Here is a 21,431-nt window from a genome sequence, read left to right as displayed (position 1 = left end):
GTCCCCGTTTCTGGTACCAGGGGATGTCCTGGCCCCTGGCCCCGTTTCTGGTACCAGGGGATGTCCTGGTCCCTGGCCCAGTCTCTGGTACCAGGGGATGTCCTGGCCCCTAGCCCAGTCTCTGGTACCAGGGGATGTCCTGGTCCTTGTCCTCGTTTCTGGTACCAGGGGATGTCCTGGTCCCTGTCCCCGTCTCTGGTACCAGAGAATGTCCTGGTTCCTGTCCCCGTCTCTGGTAACAGGGGACCTATGGGGAGGGGCTAGACCCATCTCTGTTCATCTCCTCCTCCCCATCTCTGGTACCAGGGGATGTCCTCTTCCCCATCTCTGGTACCAAGGGATGTCCTAGCCCAGTCTCTGGTACCAGGGGATGCCTAGCCCAGTCTCTGGTACCAGGGGATGTCCTAGCCCAGTCTCTGGTACCAGGGGATGTCCTAGCCCAGTCTCTGGTACCAGGGGATGTCCTAGCCCAGTCTCTGGTACCAGGGGATGTCCTAGCCCCGCCTCTGGTACGAGGAGATGTCCTGGTCCATGTCCCCGTCTCTGGTACCAGGGAATGTCCTGGTCCCTGTCCCCGTCTCTGGTACCAGGGGATGTCTTGGTCCATGTCCCCGTTGCTGGTACCAGGGGATGTCCTGGTCCCTGTCCCCGTCTCTGGTACGAGGAGATGTCCTGGTCCATGTCCCCGCCTCCATGTCCTAGCCCAGTCTCTGGTACCAGGGGATGTCATAGCCCCGTCTCTGGTACCAGGGATGTCCTGGTCCATGTCCCGTCTCTGGTACCAGGGTCCTGGTGTCCTAGGGATGTCCTGGTCCTGCCCAGTCTCTGGTACCAGGGGATGTCCTAGCCCAGTCTCTGGTACCAGGGGATGTCCTAGCCTCGTCTCTGGTACCAGGGGAAGTCCTGTCCCTGTCTCTGGTACCAGGGGATGTCCTGGCCCTGTCTCTGGTACCAGGGGATGTCCTAGCCCAGTCTCTGGTACCAGGGGATGTCCTAGCCTCATCTCTGGTACCAGGGGAAGTCCTGTCCCTGTCTCTGGTACCAGGGGATGTCCTGGCCCTGTCTCTGGTACCAGGGGATGTCCTAGCCCCGTCTCTGGTACCAGGGGATGTCCTAGCCCTGTCTCTGGTACCAGGGGAAGTCCTGGTCCCTGTCCCCGTCTCTGGTACCAGGGGATGTCCTGGCCCTGTCTCTGGTACCAGGGATGTCCTAGCCCAGTCTCTGGTACCAGGGGATGTCCTGGTCCCTGTCCCCGTCTCTGGTACCAGGGGATGTCCTGGTCCCTGTCCCCATCTCTGGTATCAGGGGATGTCCTGGTCCCTGTCCCCGTCTCTGGTATCAGGGGATGTCCTGGTCCCTGTCCCCATCTCTGGAACCAGGGGATGTCCTGGTCCCTGTTCGACCCTTGCATTGTCACATCAACATGATGTTGATGGACAGCATGTTGTGTACATACACTACAAAACTATGCTGATAACATCTGCTATTCAGAAGCTATCCTGTTCATTGAAAAATCTGCATCGAAGAAGAATTTGCATGTCTCAGCCACATGACTGAATTTGACTTCTTACTCCTAAGAAATAAGACGAGTAGGTGGCCAGTATGTTGCAATAAACTTGTCAACTATTAACTAAATATATTTAGAAATAACACATATGTGAGCAGTCAGCATAGTACATCAGTCAGCATAGTACATCAGTCAGCATAGTACATCAGTCAGCATAGTACATCAGCCAGCAAAGTACATCAGTCAGCATAGTACATCAGTCAGCATAGTACATCAGTCAGCATAGTACATCAATCAGCATAGTACATCAGCCAGCAAAGTACATCAGTCAGCATAGTACATCAGTCAGCATAGTACATCAGCCAGCATAGTGCATCAGTCAGCATAGTACCTCAGTCAGCATAGTACCTCAGTCAGCATAGTACTTCAGTCAGCATAGTACCTCAGTCAGCATAGTACCTCAAACAGCATAGTACATCAGTCAGCATAGTACATCAGCCAGCAAAGTACATCAGCCAGCATAGTATATCAGTCAGCATAGTACCTCAGTCAGCATAGTACATCAGTCAGCATAGTACCTCAGTCAGCATAGTACATCAGTTAGCATAGTACATCAGTCAGCATAGTACATCAGTCAGCATAGTACATCAGTCAGTATAGTGCATCAGTCAGCATAGTACCTCAGTCAGCATAGTAGTTCAGTCAGCATAGTGCATCAGTCAGCATAGTACCTCAAACAGCATAGTGCATCAGTCAGCATAGTACTTCAGTCAGCATAGTGCATCAGTCAGCATAGTAGTTCAGTCAGCATAGTACATCAGTCAGCATAGTACCTCAAACAGCATAGTGCATCAGCCAGCATAGTACATCAGTCAGCATAGTGCATCAGTAAGCATAGTACATCAGTCAGCATAGTACATCAGTCAGCATGGTTATCAGTCAGCATAGTACCTCAGTCAGCATAGTACATCTGTCAGCATAGTGCATCAGCCAGCATGGTACATCAGTCAGCATAGTGCATCAGTCAGCATAGTGCATCAGTCAGCATAGTACATCAGTCAGCATAGTACATCAGTCAGCATAGTACATCAGTCAGCATAGTTAAACAGTCAGCATAGTACATCAGTCAGCATAGTACATCAGTCAGCATAGTACATCAGTCAGCATAGTACCTCAGTCAGCATAGTACATCAGTCAGCATAGTACATCAGTCAGCATAGTACATCAGTCAGCATAGTACCTCAGTCAGCATAGTACCTCAGTCAGCATAGTACATCAGGATGCACAACTGCAACACATACTTCTACCGGACTGTCATTATATTGTGATAACGACATTATCATTCAGTAGTTCAAATAAATGGCTGATCCATTTGTCACCTTCCCAATTCAGAGGACTAATAACATCATCAATAACAGAGATTATAACATCATCAAACCCAGTTGGTCCCTGGCCACTGCAGGCCCAGAATTATACATTTAATTTATATTTGGTAAAGTGTATTTTAATGGATCCTCGTCCACCTTCCTCCCTTGCACTCCCCCCAGAGGGGGACACATCATCAGCAAATCTATTCCATACATAGTGCACTACTTTCGACCAGAGCCCTATGGGCCCTATTGGCACTGGTCAAAAGTAGTGTACTATATAGGGATTAAGATGCCAATTGGGATGTAACCAGATTATATTACTATTTGAATGGCTTCTGGAAGCAGCATTCATTAACGTATGCACAGACACACACACACAATGGTAGCAGCATTAATACACTCACGCACGGACAAATGGGGGGGTGGAGGAGGGGGAGAGGATGAGGGGGAGGGGGAGAGGAGGAGGAACAGATGGGTCTAGCCCCCCCTAGGTCAGGTTACTCAGTGAGTGAGGAGAGGAGGAGAGGAGAGAAGGAGAGGAGACACTGGTCCTGTCATTACTTGTGAGATGCACTTCAGAGACCCTTCACGCACGCACGCAAACACACACACACACACACACACACGCACGCAAACATACACACACGCACGCACGCACGCAAACATACACACACGCACGCACGCAAACACACACACTTGAATTTATTCAATTCAGGAAATTGAATGAATGGAATTAAAAGGGATTGACCCTGGTGGACAGCATGGTGTTGATGTGATAGTGAAGCAGTGAAGGGTGAGTGATGTGAGTGGATAAGGCCTGAGGGCAGAACAGCACCTAACCCAGGAATAACTGTCTCAGGGCAGGGAAACCACACAGTACTCTGAGGGACAAAAGAACATCTGTTGTCAGATGTACGGTTGTGCCCAGCCCACACACGAGTCTAATGAGACATCAAACTTTAGCAGACGTTTTATCCATATTTCACTGTGAATGTGATCTGCACGAACTTTGGGGGAAATGCCTTTAAAAGGCGAATTGTTGGCTGTCCAGCGCTAGACCCATCTATGAATTGAATCCCGGCCTTAAAAATGCAATGAGAGAGCAATTTTTTTCACAATATGTGTATCTGATAGAGTGTCACCATCTTACCAAATAAGCCACACAGGACCACACCCCTGACATAACATTCTCAAGGGACACTTACTGGTCACATCAGCTTTGATGTCTGCTAGCTGAAAGAGGGGTGCCACATCATCTCTGTAGATCTGGTAGGCCTCTTTCTTATGACTGGCAGGGTTCACAAACACCTTCAGGGACTTGGGCCTGTTCTGGAAACCTGCAAGACAAGAGCAGAATCAATCAAATGTATTGATAAAGCCTATTTATATCACAGTATACAGTCCTGGTCTAGACCCCAAAAGATCCAGGAAAAAAATGAAAAAGAGGAGAATAGAATTAAAAAGGGCAAACAAACAGGTCAACTTCTGCTTCAATGGGTTTTACAGTCCAGGTCATCTGTTAGTCAGTGAAAGCAGCCATCCCACCTAGACGTGATCAGTTGTATCACTGTGTATTAAACATTGGTCTGAGACACCTGCTGTATCTGTGTCTGTGTCTGTCTGTCTGTCTGTCTGTCTCTCTCTCTGTCTCTCTGTCTCTCTCTGTCTCTCTCTCTCTCTCTCTCTCTGTCTCTCTCTCTCTCTCTCTCTCTCTCTCTCTCTCTCTCTCTCTCTCTCTCTCTCTCTCTCTCTCTCTCTCTCTCTCTCTCTCTCTCCCTGTCCTCTCTCTCTGTGCCCCCCTCCTGCCCTGTCTCTCCCCGTGCTCCCCCTGCCCTCTCTCCCTGCCCCTCCCCTCTCCCCCTCCTGCCCTCTCTCTCCCTGCCCTCCCCCTGCCCTCTCTCTCCCTGCCCTCCCCTGCCCTCTCTCTCTCTGCCCTCTCTCTCCCTGCCCTCTCTCCTGCCTCCCCCTGCCCTCTCTCTCTCTCTCTGCTGCCCTCTCTCCCTGCCCTCTCTCTCCCTGCCCCTCCCCTGCCCTCTCTGGGTCTCTCTCTCCCTGTCCTCCCCCTGCCTCTCTCTCCCTGCCCTCTCTCTCCCTGTCCTCCCCCTGCCCTCTCTCTCCCTGCCCTCTCTCTCTCCCTGCCCTCCCCCTGCCCTCTCTCTCTCTGCCCCCTCTCTCTCTCACCTGAACAACCCCCTGAGTGAGATGAGTCTGCTTCCCTTCTAAAGGTCAGGAGGGTTGAGGCCCTAACGCCCTACACAGCCTGAACTGCCTGTCTCCCGTGCTCCCCCTGCCCTCTCTCTCTCCCTGCCCTCCCCTGCCCTCTCTCCCTGCCCTCTCTCTCCCTGCCTAGCCAGGCCCTCTCTCTCCCTGTCTCTGTCTCTGTCTCTGTCTCTGTCTCTGTCTCTGTCTCTCTCCCTGTCTGTCTCTGTCTCTGTCTCTGTCTCTGTCTCTGTGCCCACCTCTGTCTCTGTCTCTGTCTCTGTCTCTCTCCTGTCTGCTCTCTCTCTCTCTCTCTGCCCTCTCTCTCTCTCTCTGCTCTCTCTCCCTGCTCTCTCTCTCTCTGCCCTCTCTCTCTCTCCCTCTCTCTCTCTCCTCCTCTCTCTCTCTCTCTCTCTCCCCTCTCCCTGCCTCTCTCTCTCCTGCCCCTCCTGCCCTCTCTCTCCCTGCCCTCCCCCTGCCCTCTCTCTCTCTGCCCTCTCTCTCCCTGCCCTCCCCCTGCCCTCTCTCTCTCCCTGCCCTCTCTCTCTACTCTGCCCTCCCCCTGCCCTCTCCTCCTGCCCTCCCTCCCTGTCCTCTGCCCTCTCTCCCCTCCCCCTCTGCCCTCTCTCCCCTGCCCTCTCTCCCCTGCCCTCTCTCTCCCCTGCCTCCCCCTCCCTCCCCCCCCTCTCCCTGCCCTCTCTCTCCCTGCCCTCTCTCTCCCCCTGCCCTCTCTCTCCTGCCCTCCCCTGCCCTCTCTCTCCCTGCCCTCCCCCTGCCCTCCTCTCTCCTGCCCTCCTCTCTCTGCCCTCTCTCTCCCTGCCCTCTCTCCCTGCCCTCCCCCTGCCCCCCTGCCCTCTCTCCCTGTCCTCCCCCTGCCCTCTCTCTCCCTCCCCCTGCCCTCTCTCTCCCTGTCCTCCCCCTGCCCTCTCTCTCCCTCTGTCCTCTCCCTCTCCCTGTCCTCCTCCTGCCCTCTCTCCCCTGCCCTCTCTCTCCTCTGCCCTCTCTCTCCCTGTCCTCCCCCTGCCCTCTCTCTCCCTGCCCTCTCTCTCCCTGTCCTCCCCCTGCCCTCTCTCTCTACCTGTCCTCCCCCTGCCCTCTCTCTGCTCCCTCTCTCCCTGTCTCTCTCTCCTGTCCCTCCCCCTGCCCTCTCTCCTCTGCCCTCTCTCCCCTGCCCCCTGTCCCTCTCTCTCCCTGCCCTGTCTCTCCCTGCTCCCCCTGCCCTCTCTCCCTGCCCTCTCCCTCTCCCCTGCCCTCCTCTCCCTGCCCTCCCCCTGCTCTCTCCCCTGCCCTCCCCCTGCCCTCTCCCCTGTCCTCCCCCTGCTCTCTCTCTCTCTCTCTCTCTCCTCTCTCTCTCTCCTGCCCTGTCCCCTCCCCCCTGCCCTGTCTCTCCCCTGTGCCTCCCCTGCCCTCTCTCCCCTGCCCTCCCCCTGCCCCTCTCTCCCTGCCCTCTCCCTCCTGCCCTCTCTCTCTGTGCCCTCCCCCTGCTCCCCCGTCTCCCCCTGCCCTCTCTCTCCCTGCCCTCCCCCTGCCCTCTCTCCCCTGCCCTCTCTCTCCCTGCCCTCCCCCTGCCCCTCTCTCCCTGCCCTCCCCCTGCCCTCTCTCTCTCCCCTCTCTCTCCCTGCCCTCTCTCTCTGTGCCCACCCCTGCCCTCTCTCTCTGCTCTCTCCCCTCCCTCCCCCTGCCCTCTCTCTCCTGCCCCTCTCTCCCTGTCCTCCCCCTGCCCTCTCTCTCCCCTGTCCTCTCCTCCCCTGTCCTCCCCTGCCCTCTCTCTCTCCCTGTCCTCTCTCTCCCTGTCCTCCTCCTGCCCCTCTCTCCCTGCCCTCTCTCTCCCCCTCCTGCCCTCTCTCTCCCTGCCCTCTCTCCCTGCCCCCTGCTCTCTCCCTGCCCTCCCCCTGCCCTCTCTCTCCCTGCCCTCTCTCTCCCTGTCCTCCCCCTGCCCTCTCTCTCCCTGCCCTCTCTCTCCCTGTCCTCTCTCTCCCTGTCCTCCCCTCCCCCCCTGCCCTCTCTCTCTGCCCTCCCTCTCTCCCTGTCCTCTCTCTCCCTGTCCTCCCCTGCCCTCCCCTGCCCTCTCTCTCTCTCCCTCTCTCCCCTGTCCTCCCCTGCCCTCTCTCTCCCTGCCCTCTCTCTCCCTGTCCTCCCCCTGCCCTCTCTCTCCCTGTCCTCCCCCTGTCCTCTCTCTCCCTGCCCTCCCCATGCCCTCTCCCTGTCCTCCCCCCCTGCCCTCTCTCTCCCTGCCCTCCCCCTGCCCTCCCCCTCTCTCTCTGCCCTCTCTCTCCCTGCCCTCTCTCTCCCTGTCCTCCCCCTGCCCTCTCTCTCCCTCCCTGTCCTCCCCCCTGCCCTCTCTCTCCCCCTGTCCTCCCCTCCCTCTCTCTCCCTGTCCCACTCCTGCCCTGTCTCTCCCTGTCCCCCTGCTCCCCCACTGCCCTCTGCCCTCTCTCCCTGCCTGTGCTCCCCTGCCTCTCTCTCTCCCTGTCCTCCCCTGCCCTCTCGCCCTCTCTCCCCTATGCCATCTCTCGCCCTCTCTGTGCTCCCCTGCCCTCTATCTCGCTATCTCTCTCTCCCCGCCCCTCACGCCTCTGTGCTCCCCTGTCCTCTCTCTCCCCCTGCCCTCCACTAAGCACCTGCCCTGTCCCTCCCCGTGCTCCCCCTGCCCTCTCTCTCCCTGCCCTCCCCCTGCCCTCTCTCCCTGCCCTCTCTCTCCCCTGCCCTCCCCCTGCCCTCTCTCTCCCTGCCCTCCCCTGCCTCTCTCTCTCTCTCTCTCTCTCTCTCTCCCTCCCTCTCTCTGTCCTCTCCCTCTCTCTGTGCCCTCTCCTGCCCTGTCTCTCCCGTGCTCCCCTGCCCTCCTCTCTCTCCCCTGCCCTCCCCCTGCCCTCTCTCCCTGCCCTCTCTCTCCCTGCCCTCCCTGTCCCTCTCTCTCCCTGCCCACCCCTGCCCTCTCTCTCCCGTGCTCCCCTGCCCTCTCTCCCTGCCCTCTCTCTCCCTGCCCTCCCCCTGCCCTCTCTCTCTCTGCCCTCTCTCTCCCTGCCCTCTCTCTCCCTGCCCTCCCCCTGCCCTCTCTCTCTCTGCCCTCTCTCTCCCTGTCCTCCCCCTGCCCTCTCTCTCCCTGCCCTCTCTGTCCTCCCTGTGCCTCCCCCTGCCCTCTCTCTCCCTGCCCTCTCTCTCCCTGCCCTCCCCCTGCCCTCTCTCTCTGCCCTCTCTCTCCCTGCCCTCCCCTGCCCTCTCTCCCCTGCCTCTCTCTCTCTCTCTCTCTCTCTCTCTCTCTCTCCTCTCTCTCTCTCTCTCTCCTCTCTCCTCTCCCCTCTCTCTCTCTGCCCTCCCCCCTCTGCCCTCTCTCCCTCCTCTCCCTGTCCCCCTGCTCTCTCTCCCAGCCACTGAGCTACTGAGTTTCCACACTCAATCATAATTAGGCAGAATTATGGAGTGTTCCCTCCTGGGCCTTCCTGGAGCCTGGTGGAGACCCAGGGATCGATAGGGAGAGGCAGCACGCTGAACTCCTCATCCCCTCATGGTCTCCATTATCCCCCTCATTACTCTAATCCCTGGTGGTTGGTCCCTGAAGGTCCTGACTTCGACCCGCTAATGAGCCCTATGGCCCCTCAGCCTCTGCTCTGACAGACTCCCGCTCTGACCCCGGACCCAGACCCTCAGCCAGCCGCCCAGCTAGCTGCTCTTACATTACATTGTGATCACCAGGGTTTTGTGGACGCACCCGGGGTCACAGGTTCAATAGGAAAGGAACAAGCAACAATCCAGGAGGAGGTGCAGACAGAGAGGACCAACATCCAGGTCCCAGGGAGAGATGATGTCATGGGGGATGGGGAGAGAAGCTCAGGAAGGTACAGCAGGCCTGGAGATGTGACCCCAATCTCCCTCCAGTCTCTCTAGAGGACAGACAGATGAGGCTAGAGAGCAAGATCACATCTCCAGGCCCACTGGGCCTTCCTGCCCTGCTTTCCACTCCTCTCTATCCACCCCCTAAGACCTTCAGGTCCACTGTGGTGCTCCTATCTCTCTATCCACCCCCTAAGACCTTCAGGTCCACTGTGGTGCTCCTATCTCTCTATCCACCCCCTAAGACCTTCAGGTCCACTGTGGTGCTCCTATCTCTCTATCCACCCCCTAAGACCTTCAGGTCCACTGTGGTGCTCCTATCTCTCCATCCACCCCCTAAGACCTTCAGGTCCACTGTGGTGCTCCTATCTCTCTATCCACCCCCTAAGATGTCCCGGTCCACTGTGGTGCTCCTATCGCTCTATCCACCCCCTAAGACCTTCAGGTCCACTGTGGTGCTCCTATCTCGCTATCCACCCCCTAAGACCCTAGGGTCCACTGTGTTGCTCCTATCTCGCTATCCACCCCTAAGTCCTTAGGTTCCACTGTGGTGCTCCTCTCTCGCTATCCACCCCCTAAGACCTTCAGGTCCACTGTGGTGCTCCTATCTCTCTATCCACCCCCTAAGACCTTCAGGTCCACTGTGACACTCTGGTCTCTCCATCCTCTCCCACTCCTCCAGGGTTCTGAGGCCCTGATGCTGGGAGCAGGTGCAGGAAGGATGCTGTCACTGCTGCCTGGGTTGGGGCTCAGGAGGAACAGGGTAGGCCAGGGGAAGGATCAGGAGGCTCAGCCCAGGAGGCTCAGGAGGGTTAGGAGGAGGCCAGGGGAGCCACGGGAGTTCATCATCACCCCAGTTTACTCCACACAGCCCACAGCCTCGCAGAGGGAGGGGACCACAGACACACACTAAGCCACACTGTATCTGTTGATCATAGGACGGACGGACAGACAGACCTAGCTGTAAGATCAATCTATCAGACCATTGGCAACATGATCACTAGATTGTGCATTATTGTGCAGTTTGTTTTTGTAAACACCATACTGTGGATCACAACATTTATTATACTGTTAGTGACCATAGGTCATTGGAAACCTAATTAGGCAATTGGAACCCCATGACTGTAAATCCGGTTGGCCTTCTGCTTTCTAAAACAACATGAAACCTGAGTCTTCATATGATGCAGAGAATTAGGCTGTTTCAGTCCAGTCCTCAGTAGAGCTTTCCTACAGGCTTCAGACTACACAGAGGATTATGTACCATAGCAACATGACTGGCAGGGGAGCCCGGCTGGGGAGGGATCTCTCTCTTCAATCAGGGTTTAACTAAGTCCTCTCTCTCTCTCACCATGAGGCAAGGAAATGTTAACCATCAACACTGGATAACACACACAACATCAACATGGACTTATTGGGTCACTTTAGTGATCATTTACAGACTTTTTCCTGCTAGATGAAAAATACTTGCAAGCTATGGTTTCCAATTGATCCCTGAAAATCCTAATAATCTGCTTTACAAACACAAAGCTTATATTAGTTATCCTATAAATTGCTAACATTCGTGGGAGCTTAACCTGACAACCAATGATGATGCTACATTGACTGAATACATTGACTGAATATATTGACTGAATACATTGACTGAATACATTGACTGAATTACTGTATGGTTGATTAGAGAGTGATATTGCAGCCACTTGAGGAGAACTAAATGAGATCATCAGTTTGCATCAGATGATAATATATTCAGCCTCTGACTCATGGGTTTAATGCTGCATTACCCCTGAGGACCATACTGCTGGCCTAATGTCACCCAACACACACACACACACACACACACACCACACATCGCCCAACACAGTGACTACATCTGTCGGACCTCCAGCCCCACTAAGTGTAGACAGACAGAACCAGGAGGAGAGGAAGGTGGCTCCTGTTGCTGTGGTCGAGACTTAGTCACAAGAGCATCTGCTGCTTAGACCTGCTAAGGGCTTCTCTCTACCCCTGGAGACAACCACAAGTCACCAGGGACTACTTTTCCCATAACCACCAGTAAATTACCTGGATCTGAGGTCAGGTTTCTCATTGATTCTGTTGGAAAATAAAGTTTCTATCCATCCAGTACCAGGAAGACGAAGAGCCTCCTCCCCTCTGGTGGGCTAACGATCACAATGGGGATCTGATGGGAATTATATAGTTCTGTCCCAAATGGCACCATACTCCCTATAGAGTGCACTACTTTTGACTGTCCCAAATGGCACCATACTCCCTATAGAGTGCACTACTTTTGACTGTCCCAAATGGCACCATACTCCCTATAGAGTGCATTACTTTTGACCAGGTCCCATAGGGCCTTGATCAAAAGTAGTGCACTATATAGGAAATAGGGTGCTATTTGGAATTTAAGTATGGCTATTACAGCTGAGGCCAATTACTCAGCCGCCTCAGCCTCCTGTTCTATCAGGATCAGTGTTGTCCCTATTCTTTTCATTTGACTGTAGGCTGCTATTCTTCCATTTAATGAGCTTAAAAACACTGGGAGGGTGAGGGTTCACCAGAGAGGGAGAAAGTGAGAGAGTAAGAAACAAAGAGAGTAAGAAAGAAAAAGAGAGAAGGAGAAAGAGACAGAGAGAGAGAGAGAGACAGAGAGAGAGACAGAGACAGAGAAGGAGAGAGAGAGAGAGAGCGAAGGAGAGAGAGAGAGAGGGGGAGAGAGATGTAAGGCACATATGCAGCTCAGTGACTGCTCAGACACACACAGACAGGCTTTCAGAAGGGCACCAAATATTTGCTAATCCTTTAGGAACAGATGTCTTATTTTTCCCCTGCTGAAAATCCCTGACAGGCAGGCTGGCTAGGTGGTAAACGACAGTCTTGGCTGAGCCTGAGATGGGAGGCCTGTGTGTGAGGAAGGTCAGGGCCTCATATGGCTGGGTCCTGGATCTCATCTGTTGGATCCAGGAGAGGAAAGGGTATTTAGAGAGAGACATACAGGAGATGGAGAACTAGCATGATCCCGAGATCTGTTTTTGCGGTCACGTGCGACAACGACCATAGGTGTAGGCAAGAAAGCACAAACAGATCTGGGACCATGCTAACAGAGTACTGAGTCGTCTAGGCTGGACTCGTCTTGACCCCATCTTGTCCCCATCTTTTGCTCCTTCTCGTGGCGTAGCCTCCATACGAGGGGGGGGGACAGATCCCCTGCCAAACCGGGAGCATCTGCCGCTGTGTCAGGAGCTGGCATTAGAACGCATTAGCGATAGGGGAGCCCCCAGTACCTCCACGACACCCCTCCCCACCCGGACATCTCAAGCAGGGGGATCACCGGGCTAAGGCTCTGGATCTGGCTCCAAACACACACACACTCATTCATACAGATACACACACACACACACACACCCCCGTTCAAATGTACTCTGCCCCCAAAACTGTATTGTCAATATAAAAACTATTGTCAATATAAAAACTGTATTATCAATATAAAAACTGTATTGTCAATATAAAAACTGTATTGAGAATATAAAAACTGTATTGAGAATATAAAAACTGTATTGTCAATATAAAAACTGTATTGTCAATATAAAAACTGTATTATCAATATAAAAACTGTATTGTCAATATAAAAACTGTATTGTCAATATAAAAACTGTATTGAGAATATAAAAACTGTATTGAATATAAAAACTGTATTGAGAATATAAAAACTGTATTGAGAATATAAAAACTGTATTGTCAATATAAAAACTGTATTGAGAATATAAAAACTGTATTGTCAATATAAAAACTGTATTGTCAATATAAAAACTGTATTATCAATATAAAAACTGTATTATCAATATAAAAACTGTATTGTCAATATAAAAACTGTATTATCAATATAAAAACTGTATTGTCAATATAAAAACTGTATTGTCAATATAAAAACTGTATTGTCAATATAAAAACTGTGTTGTGATTATAACAGAAAATGGGTTCATCCTTAAATAATCCAAAAACACCTATGGGAATGTGTCTCTGGTTCCTTTCACTAAAGGTTAACAACATCAGCTTTGTGAAAATGTACCAGCACTAAGTACACTATAAACCACTATATTATATGAAATAAAATGAGTGCAGTCAGGTGATGAACCTATGTTTCTCTGCTGCTGTGTTTTCACTGTAGGTGATGAACCTGTGTTCTCTGCTGCTGTGTTTTCACTGTAGGTGATGAACCTGTGTTCTCTGCTGCTGTGTTTTCACTGTAGGTGATGAACCTGTGTTTCTCTGCTGCAGTGTTTTCACTGTAGGTGATGAACCTGTGTTTCTCTGCTGCTGTTTACACTGTAGGTTTTCACTGTAGGTGATGAACCTGTGTTTCTCTGCTGCTGTGTTTTCACTGTAGGTGATGAACCTGTGTTTCTCTGCTGCTGTGTTTTCACTGTAGGTGATGAACCTGTGTTTCTCTGCTGCTGTGTTTTCACTGTAGGTGATGAACCTGTGTTTCTCTGCTGCTGTGTTTTCACTGTAGGTGATGAACCTGTGTTTCTCTGCTGCTGTGTTTTCACTGTAGGTGATGAACCTGTGTTTCTCTGCTGCTGTGTTATCTTTTAGAAATACAGCGTGTATGTGTCAGACAGTGACATGTGGTCTGTGCTTCAACAATGACAGATAACAGGGTTTGGTGTGACAGAGAGACGAGGCCAGACATGCAGACAGGCAGGCAGACAGGCAGGCAGACAGTCTGTGGGGAATACACTGAGACAGGACTGGTACTCCATGCAGTGAAAGTAATACTGTATGTCTGTGATACCTTTGGTACAGAGTTGAGCATCTGCTACGCTCTGTTTCATCCTCCACAGAGAGAGACAGGAGCAGATGGCTATAAACACACACACTGCCACTCTCCCATGATGAGAGAACACACACACACACTGAAGCACAAATACAGGCACACAGAGGCACACAGAGGCACACAGAGGCACACAGAGGCACACAGAGGCACACAGAAACTCCGATTCACTCATGCTCTCCCTTGATGTAACTCACATGGTCATTCAGTGACACACTTTAAACACTCTCCTACTCATCTAACTCAACAACTGTCTCCCATGATTAAATTAAACACTCAATCACTAACTCCCTTATCCACCTTTTCCTGTATCCTTCACCACAACACCTATATCCCTTACTGGTTAATTCACCCACCCATTCATCCAGTACATCCACACAATCCACTTTCTCTCTAACTAATTCACTTGACTCGCCCATTGGGAAGTTTTCCCACCTCACCAAACTAAGTTCACAAAGACCAACAACAGAATACATGGTGGACTAAGCTAGGCTGAGCGAGGGACTAATATCTGTTCAGAGGTGCTGGAGAGAAGGTATCTCCATGGATACACAGGCTGACTTAATGGAAAGGCTGTTAATGTGTAACATAATACACTCCTCCAGTCAGCTAGCAGGCAGGGACCAGGGTAACATAATACACTCCTCCAGTCAGCTAGAAGGCAGGGACCAGGGTAACATAATACACTCCACCAGTCAGCTAGCAAGCAGAGACCAGGGTAACATAATACAATCCTCCAGTCAGCTAGCAGGCAGGGACCAGGGTAACATAGGGTAACATAATACACTCCTCCAGTCAGCTAGCAGGCAGGGACCAGGGTAACATAATACACTCCTCCAGTCAGCTAGCAGGCAGGGACCAGGGTAACATAATACACTCCTCCAGTCAGCTAGCAGGCAGGGACCAGGGTAACATAGGGTAACATAATACACTCCTCCAGTCAGCTAGCAGACAGGGACCAGGGTAACATAATACACTCCTCCAGTCAGCTAGCAGGCAGGGACCAGGGTAACATAATACACTCCTCCAGTCAGCTAGCAGACAGGGACCAGGGTAACATAATACAGGGCAGACAGGGACCAGGGTAACATAATACACTCCTCCAGTCAGCTAGCAGGCAGGGACCATGGTAACATAATACACTCCTGCAGTCGGCTAGCAGGCAGGGGACCAGGGTAACATAATACACTCCTCCAGTCAGCTAGCAGACAGGGACCAGGGTAACATAATACACTCCTCCAGTCAGCTAGCAGGCAGGGACCAGGGTAACATAATACACTCCTCCAGTCAGCTAGCAGGCAGGGGACCAGGGTAACATAATACACTCATCCAGTCAGCTAGCAGGCAGGGGACCAGGTTAACTTAATACACTCCTCCAGTCAGCTAGCAGACAGGGACCAGGGTAACATAATACACTCCTCCAGTCAGCTAGCAGCCAGGGACCAGGGTAACATAATAGACTCCGCCAGTCAGCTAGCAAGCAGAGACCAGGGTAACATAATACACTCCACCAGTCAGCTAGCAGGCAGGGACCAGGGTAACATAATACACTCCTCCAGTCAGCTAGCAGGCAGGGACCAGGGTAACATAATACACTCCACCAGTCAGCTAGCAGGCAGGGACCAGGGTAACATAATACACTCCTCCAGTCAGCTAGCAGGCAGGGACCATGGTAACACAATACACTCCTCCAGTCAGCTAGCAGGCAGGGGACCAGGGTAACATAATACACTCCTCCAGTCAGCTAGCAGACAGGGACCAGCCTAACATAATACACTCCTCCAGTCAGCTAGCAGGCAGGGACCATGGTAACATAATACACTCCTCCAGTCAGCTAGCAGGCAGGGACCAGGGTGACATAATACATTCCTCCAGTCAGCTAGCAGGCAGGGACCATGGTAACATAATACACTCCTCCAGTCAGCTAGCAGGCAGGGACCAGGGTAACATAATACACTCCTCCAGTCAGCTAGCAGGCAGGGACCATGGTAACATAATACACTCCTCCAGTCAGCTAGCAGGCAGGGACCAGGGTGAAATAATACATTCCTCCAGTCAGCTAGCAGACAGAGACCAGGGTAACATAATACACTCCTCCAGTCAGCTAGCAGGCAGGGGACCAGGAAAACATAATACACTCCTCCAGTCAGCTAGCAGACAGGGACCAGGGTAACATAATACACTCCTCCAGTCAGCTAGCAGACAGGGACCAGGGTAACATAATACACTCCTCCAGTCAGCTAGCAGACAGGGACCAGGGTAACATAATACACTCCTCCAGTCAGCTAGCAGGCAGGGACCAGGGTAACACAATACAGTCCTCCAGTCAGCTAGCAGACAGGGACCAGGGTAACATAATACACTCCTCCAGTCAGATAGCAGGCAGGGGACCAGGGTAACATAATACACTCCTCCAGTCAGCTAGCAGGCAGGGGACCAGGGTAACATAATAGACTCCACCAGTCAGCTAGCAAGCAGAGACCAGGGTAACATAATACACTCCACCAGTCAGCTAGCAGGCAAGGACCAGGGTAACATAATACAGTCCTCCAGTCAGCTAGCAGACAGGGACCAGGGTAACATAATACACTCCTCCAGTCAGCTAGCAGGCAGGGACCATGGTAACATAATACACTCCTGCAGTCGGCTAGCAGGCAGGGGACCAGGGTAACATAATACACTCCTCCAGTCAGCTAGCAGACAGGGACCAGGGTAACATAATACACTCCTCCAGTCAGCTAGCAGGCAGGGACCAGGGTAACATAATACACTCCTCCAGTCAGCTAGCAGGCAGGGGACCAGGGTAACATAATACACTCATCCAGTCAGCTAGCAGGCAGGGGACCAGGTTAACTTAATACACTCCTCCAGTCAGCTAGCAGACAGGGACCAGGGTAACATAATACACTCCTCCAGTCAGCTAGCAGGCAGGGACCAGGGTAACATAATAGACTCCGCCAGTCAGCTAGCAAGCAGAGACCAGGGTAACATAATACACTCCACCAGTCAGCTAGCAGGCAGGGACCAGGGTAACATAATACACTCCTCCAGTCAGCTAGCAGGCAGGGACCAGGGTAACATAATACACTCCACCAGTCAGCTAGCAGGCAGGGACCAGGGTAACATAATACACTCCTCCAGTCAGCTAGCAGGCAGGGACCATGGTAACACAATACACTCCTCCAGTCAGCTAGCAGGCAGGGGACCAGGGTAACATAATACACTCCTCCAGTCAGCTAGCAGACAGGGACAAGGTAACATAATACACTCCTCCAGTCAGCTAGCAGGCAGGGACCATGGTAACATAATACACTCCTCCAGTCAGCTAGCAGGCAGGGACCAGGGTGACATAATACATTCCTCCAGTCAGCTAGCAGGCAGGGACCATGGTAACATAATACACTCCTCCAGTCAGCTAGCAGGCAGGGACCAGGGTAACATAATACACTCCTCCAGTCAGCTAGCAGGCAGGGACCATGGTAACATAATACACTCCTCCAGTCAGCTAGCAGGCAGGGACCAGGGTGAAATAATACATTCCTCCAGTCAGCTAGCAGACAGAGACCAGGGTAACATAATACACTCCTCCAGTCAGCTAGCAGGCAGGGGACCAGGGTAACATAATACACTCCTCCAGTCAGCTAGCAGACAGGGACCAGGGTAACATAATACACTCCTCCAGTCAGCTAGCAGACAGGGACCAGGGTAACATAATACACTCCTCCAGTCAGCTAGCAGACAGGGACCAGGGTAACATAATACACTCCTCCAGTCAGCTAGCAGGCAGGGACCAGGGTAACACAATACAGTCCTCCAGTCAGCTAGCAGACAGGGACCAGGGTAACATAATACACTCCTCCAGTCAGATAGCAGGCAGGGGACCAGGGTAACATAATACACTCCTCCAGTCAGCTAGCAGGCAGGGGACCAGGGTAACATAATAGACTCCACCAGTCAGCTAGCAAGCAGAGACCAGGGTAACATAATACACTCCACCAGTCAGCTAGCAGGCAAGGACCAGGGTAACATAATACAGTCCTCCAGTCAGCTAGCAGACAGGGACCAGGGTAACATAATACACTCCTCCAGTCAGCTAGCAGGCAGGGGACCAGGGTAACACAATGCACTCCTCCAGTCAGCTAGCAGGCAGGGACCAGGGTAACATAATAGACTCCGCCAGTCAGCTAGCAAGCAGAGACCAGGGTAACATAATACACTCCACCAGTCAGCTAGCAGGCAGGGACCAGGGTAACATAATACACTCCTCCAGTCAGCTAGCAGACAGGGACCAGGGTAACATAATACACTCCTCCAGTCAGCTAGCAGGCAGGGACCAGGGTAACATAATACACTCCTCCAGTCAGCTAGCAGGCAGGGGACCAGGGTAACATAATACACTCATCCAGTCAGCTAGCAGGCAGGGGACCAGGTTAACTTAATACACTCCTCCAGTCAGCTAGCAGACAGGGACCAGGGTAACATAATACACTCCTCCAGTCAGCTAGCAGGCAGGGACCAGGGTAACATAATAGACTCCGCCAGTCAGCTAGCAAGCAGAGACCAGGGTAACATAATACACTCCACCAGTCAGCTAGCAGGCAGGGACCAGGGTAACATAATACACTCCTCCAGTCAGCTAGCAGGCAGGGACCAGGGTAACATAATACACTCCACCAGTCAGCTAGCAGGCAGGGACCAGGGTAACATAATACACTCCTCCAGTCAGCTAGCAGGCAGGGACCACTCCTCCAGTCAGGCAACATAATACACTCCTCCAGTCAGCTAGCAGGCAGGGGACCAGGGTAACATAATACACTCCTCCAGTCAGCTAGCAGGCAGGGACCAGGGTAACATAATACACTCCTCCAGTCAGCTAGCAGGCAGGGACCAGGGTAACATAATACACTCCTCCAGTCAGCTAGCAGACAGGGACCAGGGTAACATAATACACTCCTCCAGTCAGCTAGCAGGCAGGGACCAGGGTAACACAATACAGTCCTCCAGTCAGCTAGCAGACAGGGACCAGGGTAACATAATACACTCCTCCAGTCAGATAGCAGGCAGGGGACCAGGGTAACATAATACACTCCTCCAGTCAGCTAGCAGGCAGGGGACCAGGGTAACATAATAAGACTCCACCAGTCATCTAGCAAGCAGAGACCAGGGTAACATAATACACTCCACCAGTCAGCTAGCAGGCAAGGACCAGGGTAACATAATACAGTCCTCCAGTCAGCTAGCAGACAGGGACCAGGGTAACATAATACACTCCTCCAGTCAGCTAGCAGGCAGGGGACCAGGGTAACACAATGCACTCCTCCAGTCAGCTAGCAGGCAGGGACCAGGGTAACATAATAGACTCCGCCAGTCAGCTAGCAAGCAGAGACCAGGGTAACATAATACACTCCACCAGTCAGCTAGCAGGCAGGGACCAGGGTAACATAATACACTCCTCCAGTCAGCTAGCAGGCAGGGACCAGGGTAACATAATAAACTCCACCAGTCAGCTAGCAGGCAGGGACCAGGGTAACATAATACACTCCTCCAGTCAGCTAGCAGACAGGGACCAAGGTAACATAATACACTCCTCCAGTCAGCTAGCAGGCAGGGACCAGGGTAACATAATAGACTCCACCAGTCAGCTAGCAGGCAGGGACCAGGGTAACATAATACACTCCTCCAGTCAGCTAGCAGGCAGGGACCATGGTAACACAATACACTCCTCCAGTCAGCTAGCAGGCAGGGGACCAGGGTAACATAATACACTCCTTCAGTCAGGTAGCAGGCAGGGACCAGGGTAACATAATACACTCCTCCAGTCAGCTAGCAGGCAGGGACCAGGGTAACATAATACACTCCTCCAGTCAGCTAGCAGGCAGGGACCAGGGTAACATAATACACTCCTCCAGTCAGCTAGCAGGCAGGGACCAGGGTAACATAATACACTCCTCCAGTCAGCTAGCAGGCAGGGGACCAGGGTAACATAATACACTCCTCCAGTCAGCTAGCAGGCAGGGACCAGGGTAAGATAATACACTCCTCCAGTCAGCTAGCAGGCAGGGACCATGGTAACACAATACACTCCTCCAGTCAGCTAGCAGGCAGGGACCAGGTTAACATAATACACTCCTCCAGTCAGCTAGCAGGCAGGGACCAGGGTAACATAATACACTCCTCCAGTCAGCTAGCAGGCAGGGACCATGGTAACACAATACACTCCTCCAGTCAGCTAGCAGGCAGGGGACCAGGGTAACATAATACACTCCTTCAGTCAGGTAGCAGGCAGGGACCAGGGTAACATAATACACTCCTCCAGTCAGCTAGCAGGCAGGGACCAGGGTAACATAATACACTCCTCCAGTCAGCTAGCAGGCAGGGACCAGGGTAACGTAATACACTCCTCCCGTCAGCTAGCAGGCAGGGACCAGGGTAACATAATACACTCCTCCAGTCAGCTAGCAGGCAGGGGACCAGGGTAACATAATACACTCCTCCAGTCAGCTAGCAGGCAGGGACCAGGGTAAGATAATACACTCCTCCAGTCAGCTAGCAGGCAGGGACCATGGTAACACAATACACTCCTCCAGTCAGCTAGCAGGCAGGGACCAGGTTAACATAATACACTCCTCCAGTCAGCTAGCAGGCAGGGGACCAGGGTAACATAATACACTCCTCCAGTCAGCTAGCAGGCACGGGACCAGGGTAAAATAATACACTCCTCCAGTCAGCTAGCAGGCAGGGAACAGGGTAACATAATACACTCCTCCAGTCAGCTAGCAGGCAGGGACCAGGGTAACATAATACACTCCTTCAGTCAGGTAGCAGGCAGGGACCAGGGTAACATAATACACTCCTCCAGTCAGCTAGCAGGCAGGGACCAGGGTAACATAATACACTCCTCCAGTCAGCTAGCAGGCAGGGACCAGGGTAACATAATACACTCCTCCAGTCAGCTAGCAGGCAGGGGACCAGGGTAACATAATACACTCCTCCAGTCAGCTAGCAGGCAGGGACCAGGGTAACATAATACACTCCTCCAGTCAGCTAGCAGGCAGGGACCAAGGTAACACAATACACTCCTCCAGTCAGCTAGCAGGCAGGGACCAAGGTAACATAATACACTCCTCCAGTCAGCTAGCAGGCAGGGACCAGGGTAACATAATACACTCCTCCAGTCGGCTAGCAGGCAGGGACCAAGGTAACACAATACACTCCTCCAGTCAGCTAGCAGGCAGGGACCAGGTTAACATAATACACTCCTCCAGTCAGCTAGCAGGCAGGGACCAGGGTAACATAATACACTCCTCCAGTCAGCTAGCAGGCAGGGACCAGGGTAACATAATACACTCCTCCAGTCAGCTAGCAGGCAGGGACCAGGGTAACATAATACACTCCTCCAGTCAGCTAGCAGGCAGGGACCAGGGTAACATAATACACTCCTCCAGTCAGCTAGCAGGCAGGGACCAGGGTAACATAATACACTCCTCCAGTCAGCTAGCAGGCAGGGACCAGGGTAACATAATACACTCCTCCAGTCAGCTAGCAGGCAGGGACCAGGGTAACATAATACACTCCTCCAGTCAGCTAGCAGGCAGGGGCCAGGGTAACATAATACACTCCTCCAGTCAGCTAGCAGGCAGGGACAAGGGTAACATAATACACTCCTCCAGTCAGCTAGCAGGCAGGGGACCAG

At 52.6% G+C, this 21,431-nt stretch overlaps 1 protein-coding gene across 1 annotated transcript in view; it reads right to left on the bottom strand.

Annotated features, from left to right (window-relative positions):
* The window catches only part of cerkl (ceramide kinase-like), a 164,783-nt gene that overhangs the window by 90,113 nt on the left and 53,239 nt on the right, over window positions 1-21,431 (bottom strand). Inside the window, exon 3 of the mRNA XM_065018341.1 lies at window positions 4,083-4,214. Within this exon, the coding sequence (XP_064874413.1) occupies window positions 4,083-4,214 (132 nt within the window). The remainder of the gene's footprint in view (window positions 1-4,082; window positions 4,215-21,431) is intronic.

Source organism: Oncorhynchus nerka, linkage group LG1 (genome assembly GCF_034236695.1).
Source record: "Oncorhynchus nerka isolate Pitt River linkage group LG1, Oner_Uvic_2.0, whole genome shotgun sequence".
In the NCBI taxonomy this organism is placed as follows: Eukaryota; Metazoa; Chordata; class Actinopteri; order Salmoniformes; family Salmonidae; genus Oncorhynchus; species Oncorhynchus nerka.
Note: the sequence above shows the minus strand (reverse complement) of the source record. Positions and strands in the feature narration are given on the sequence as shown.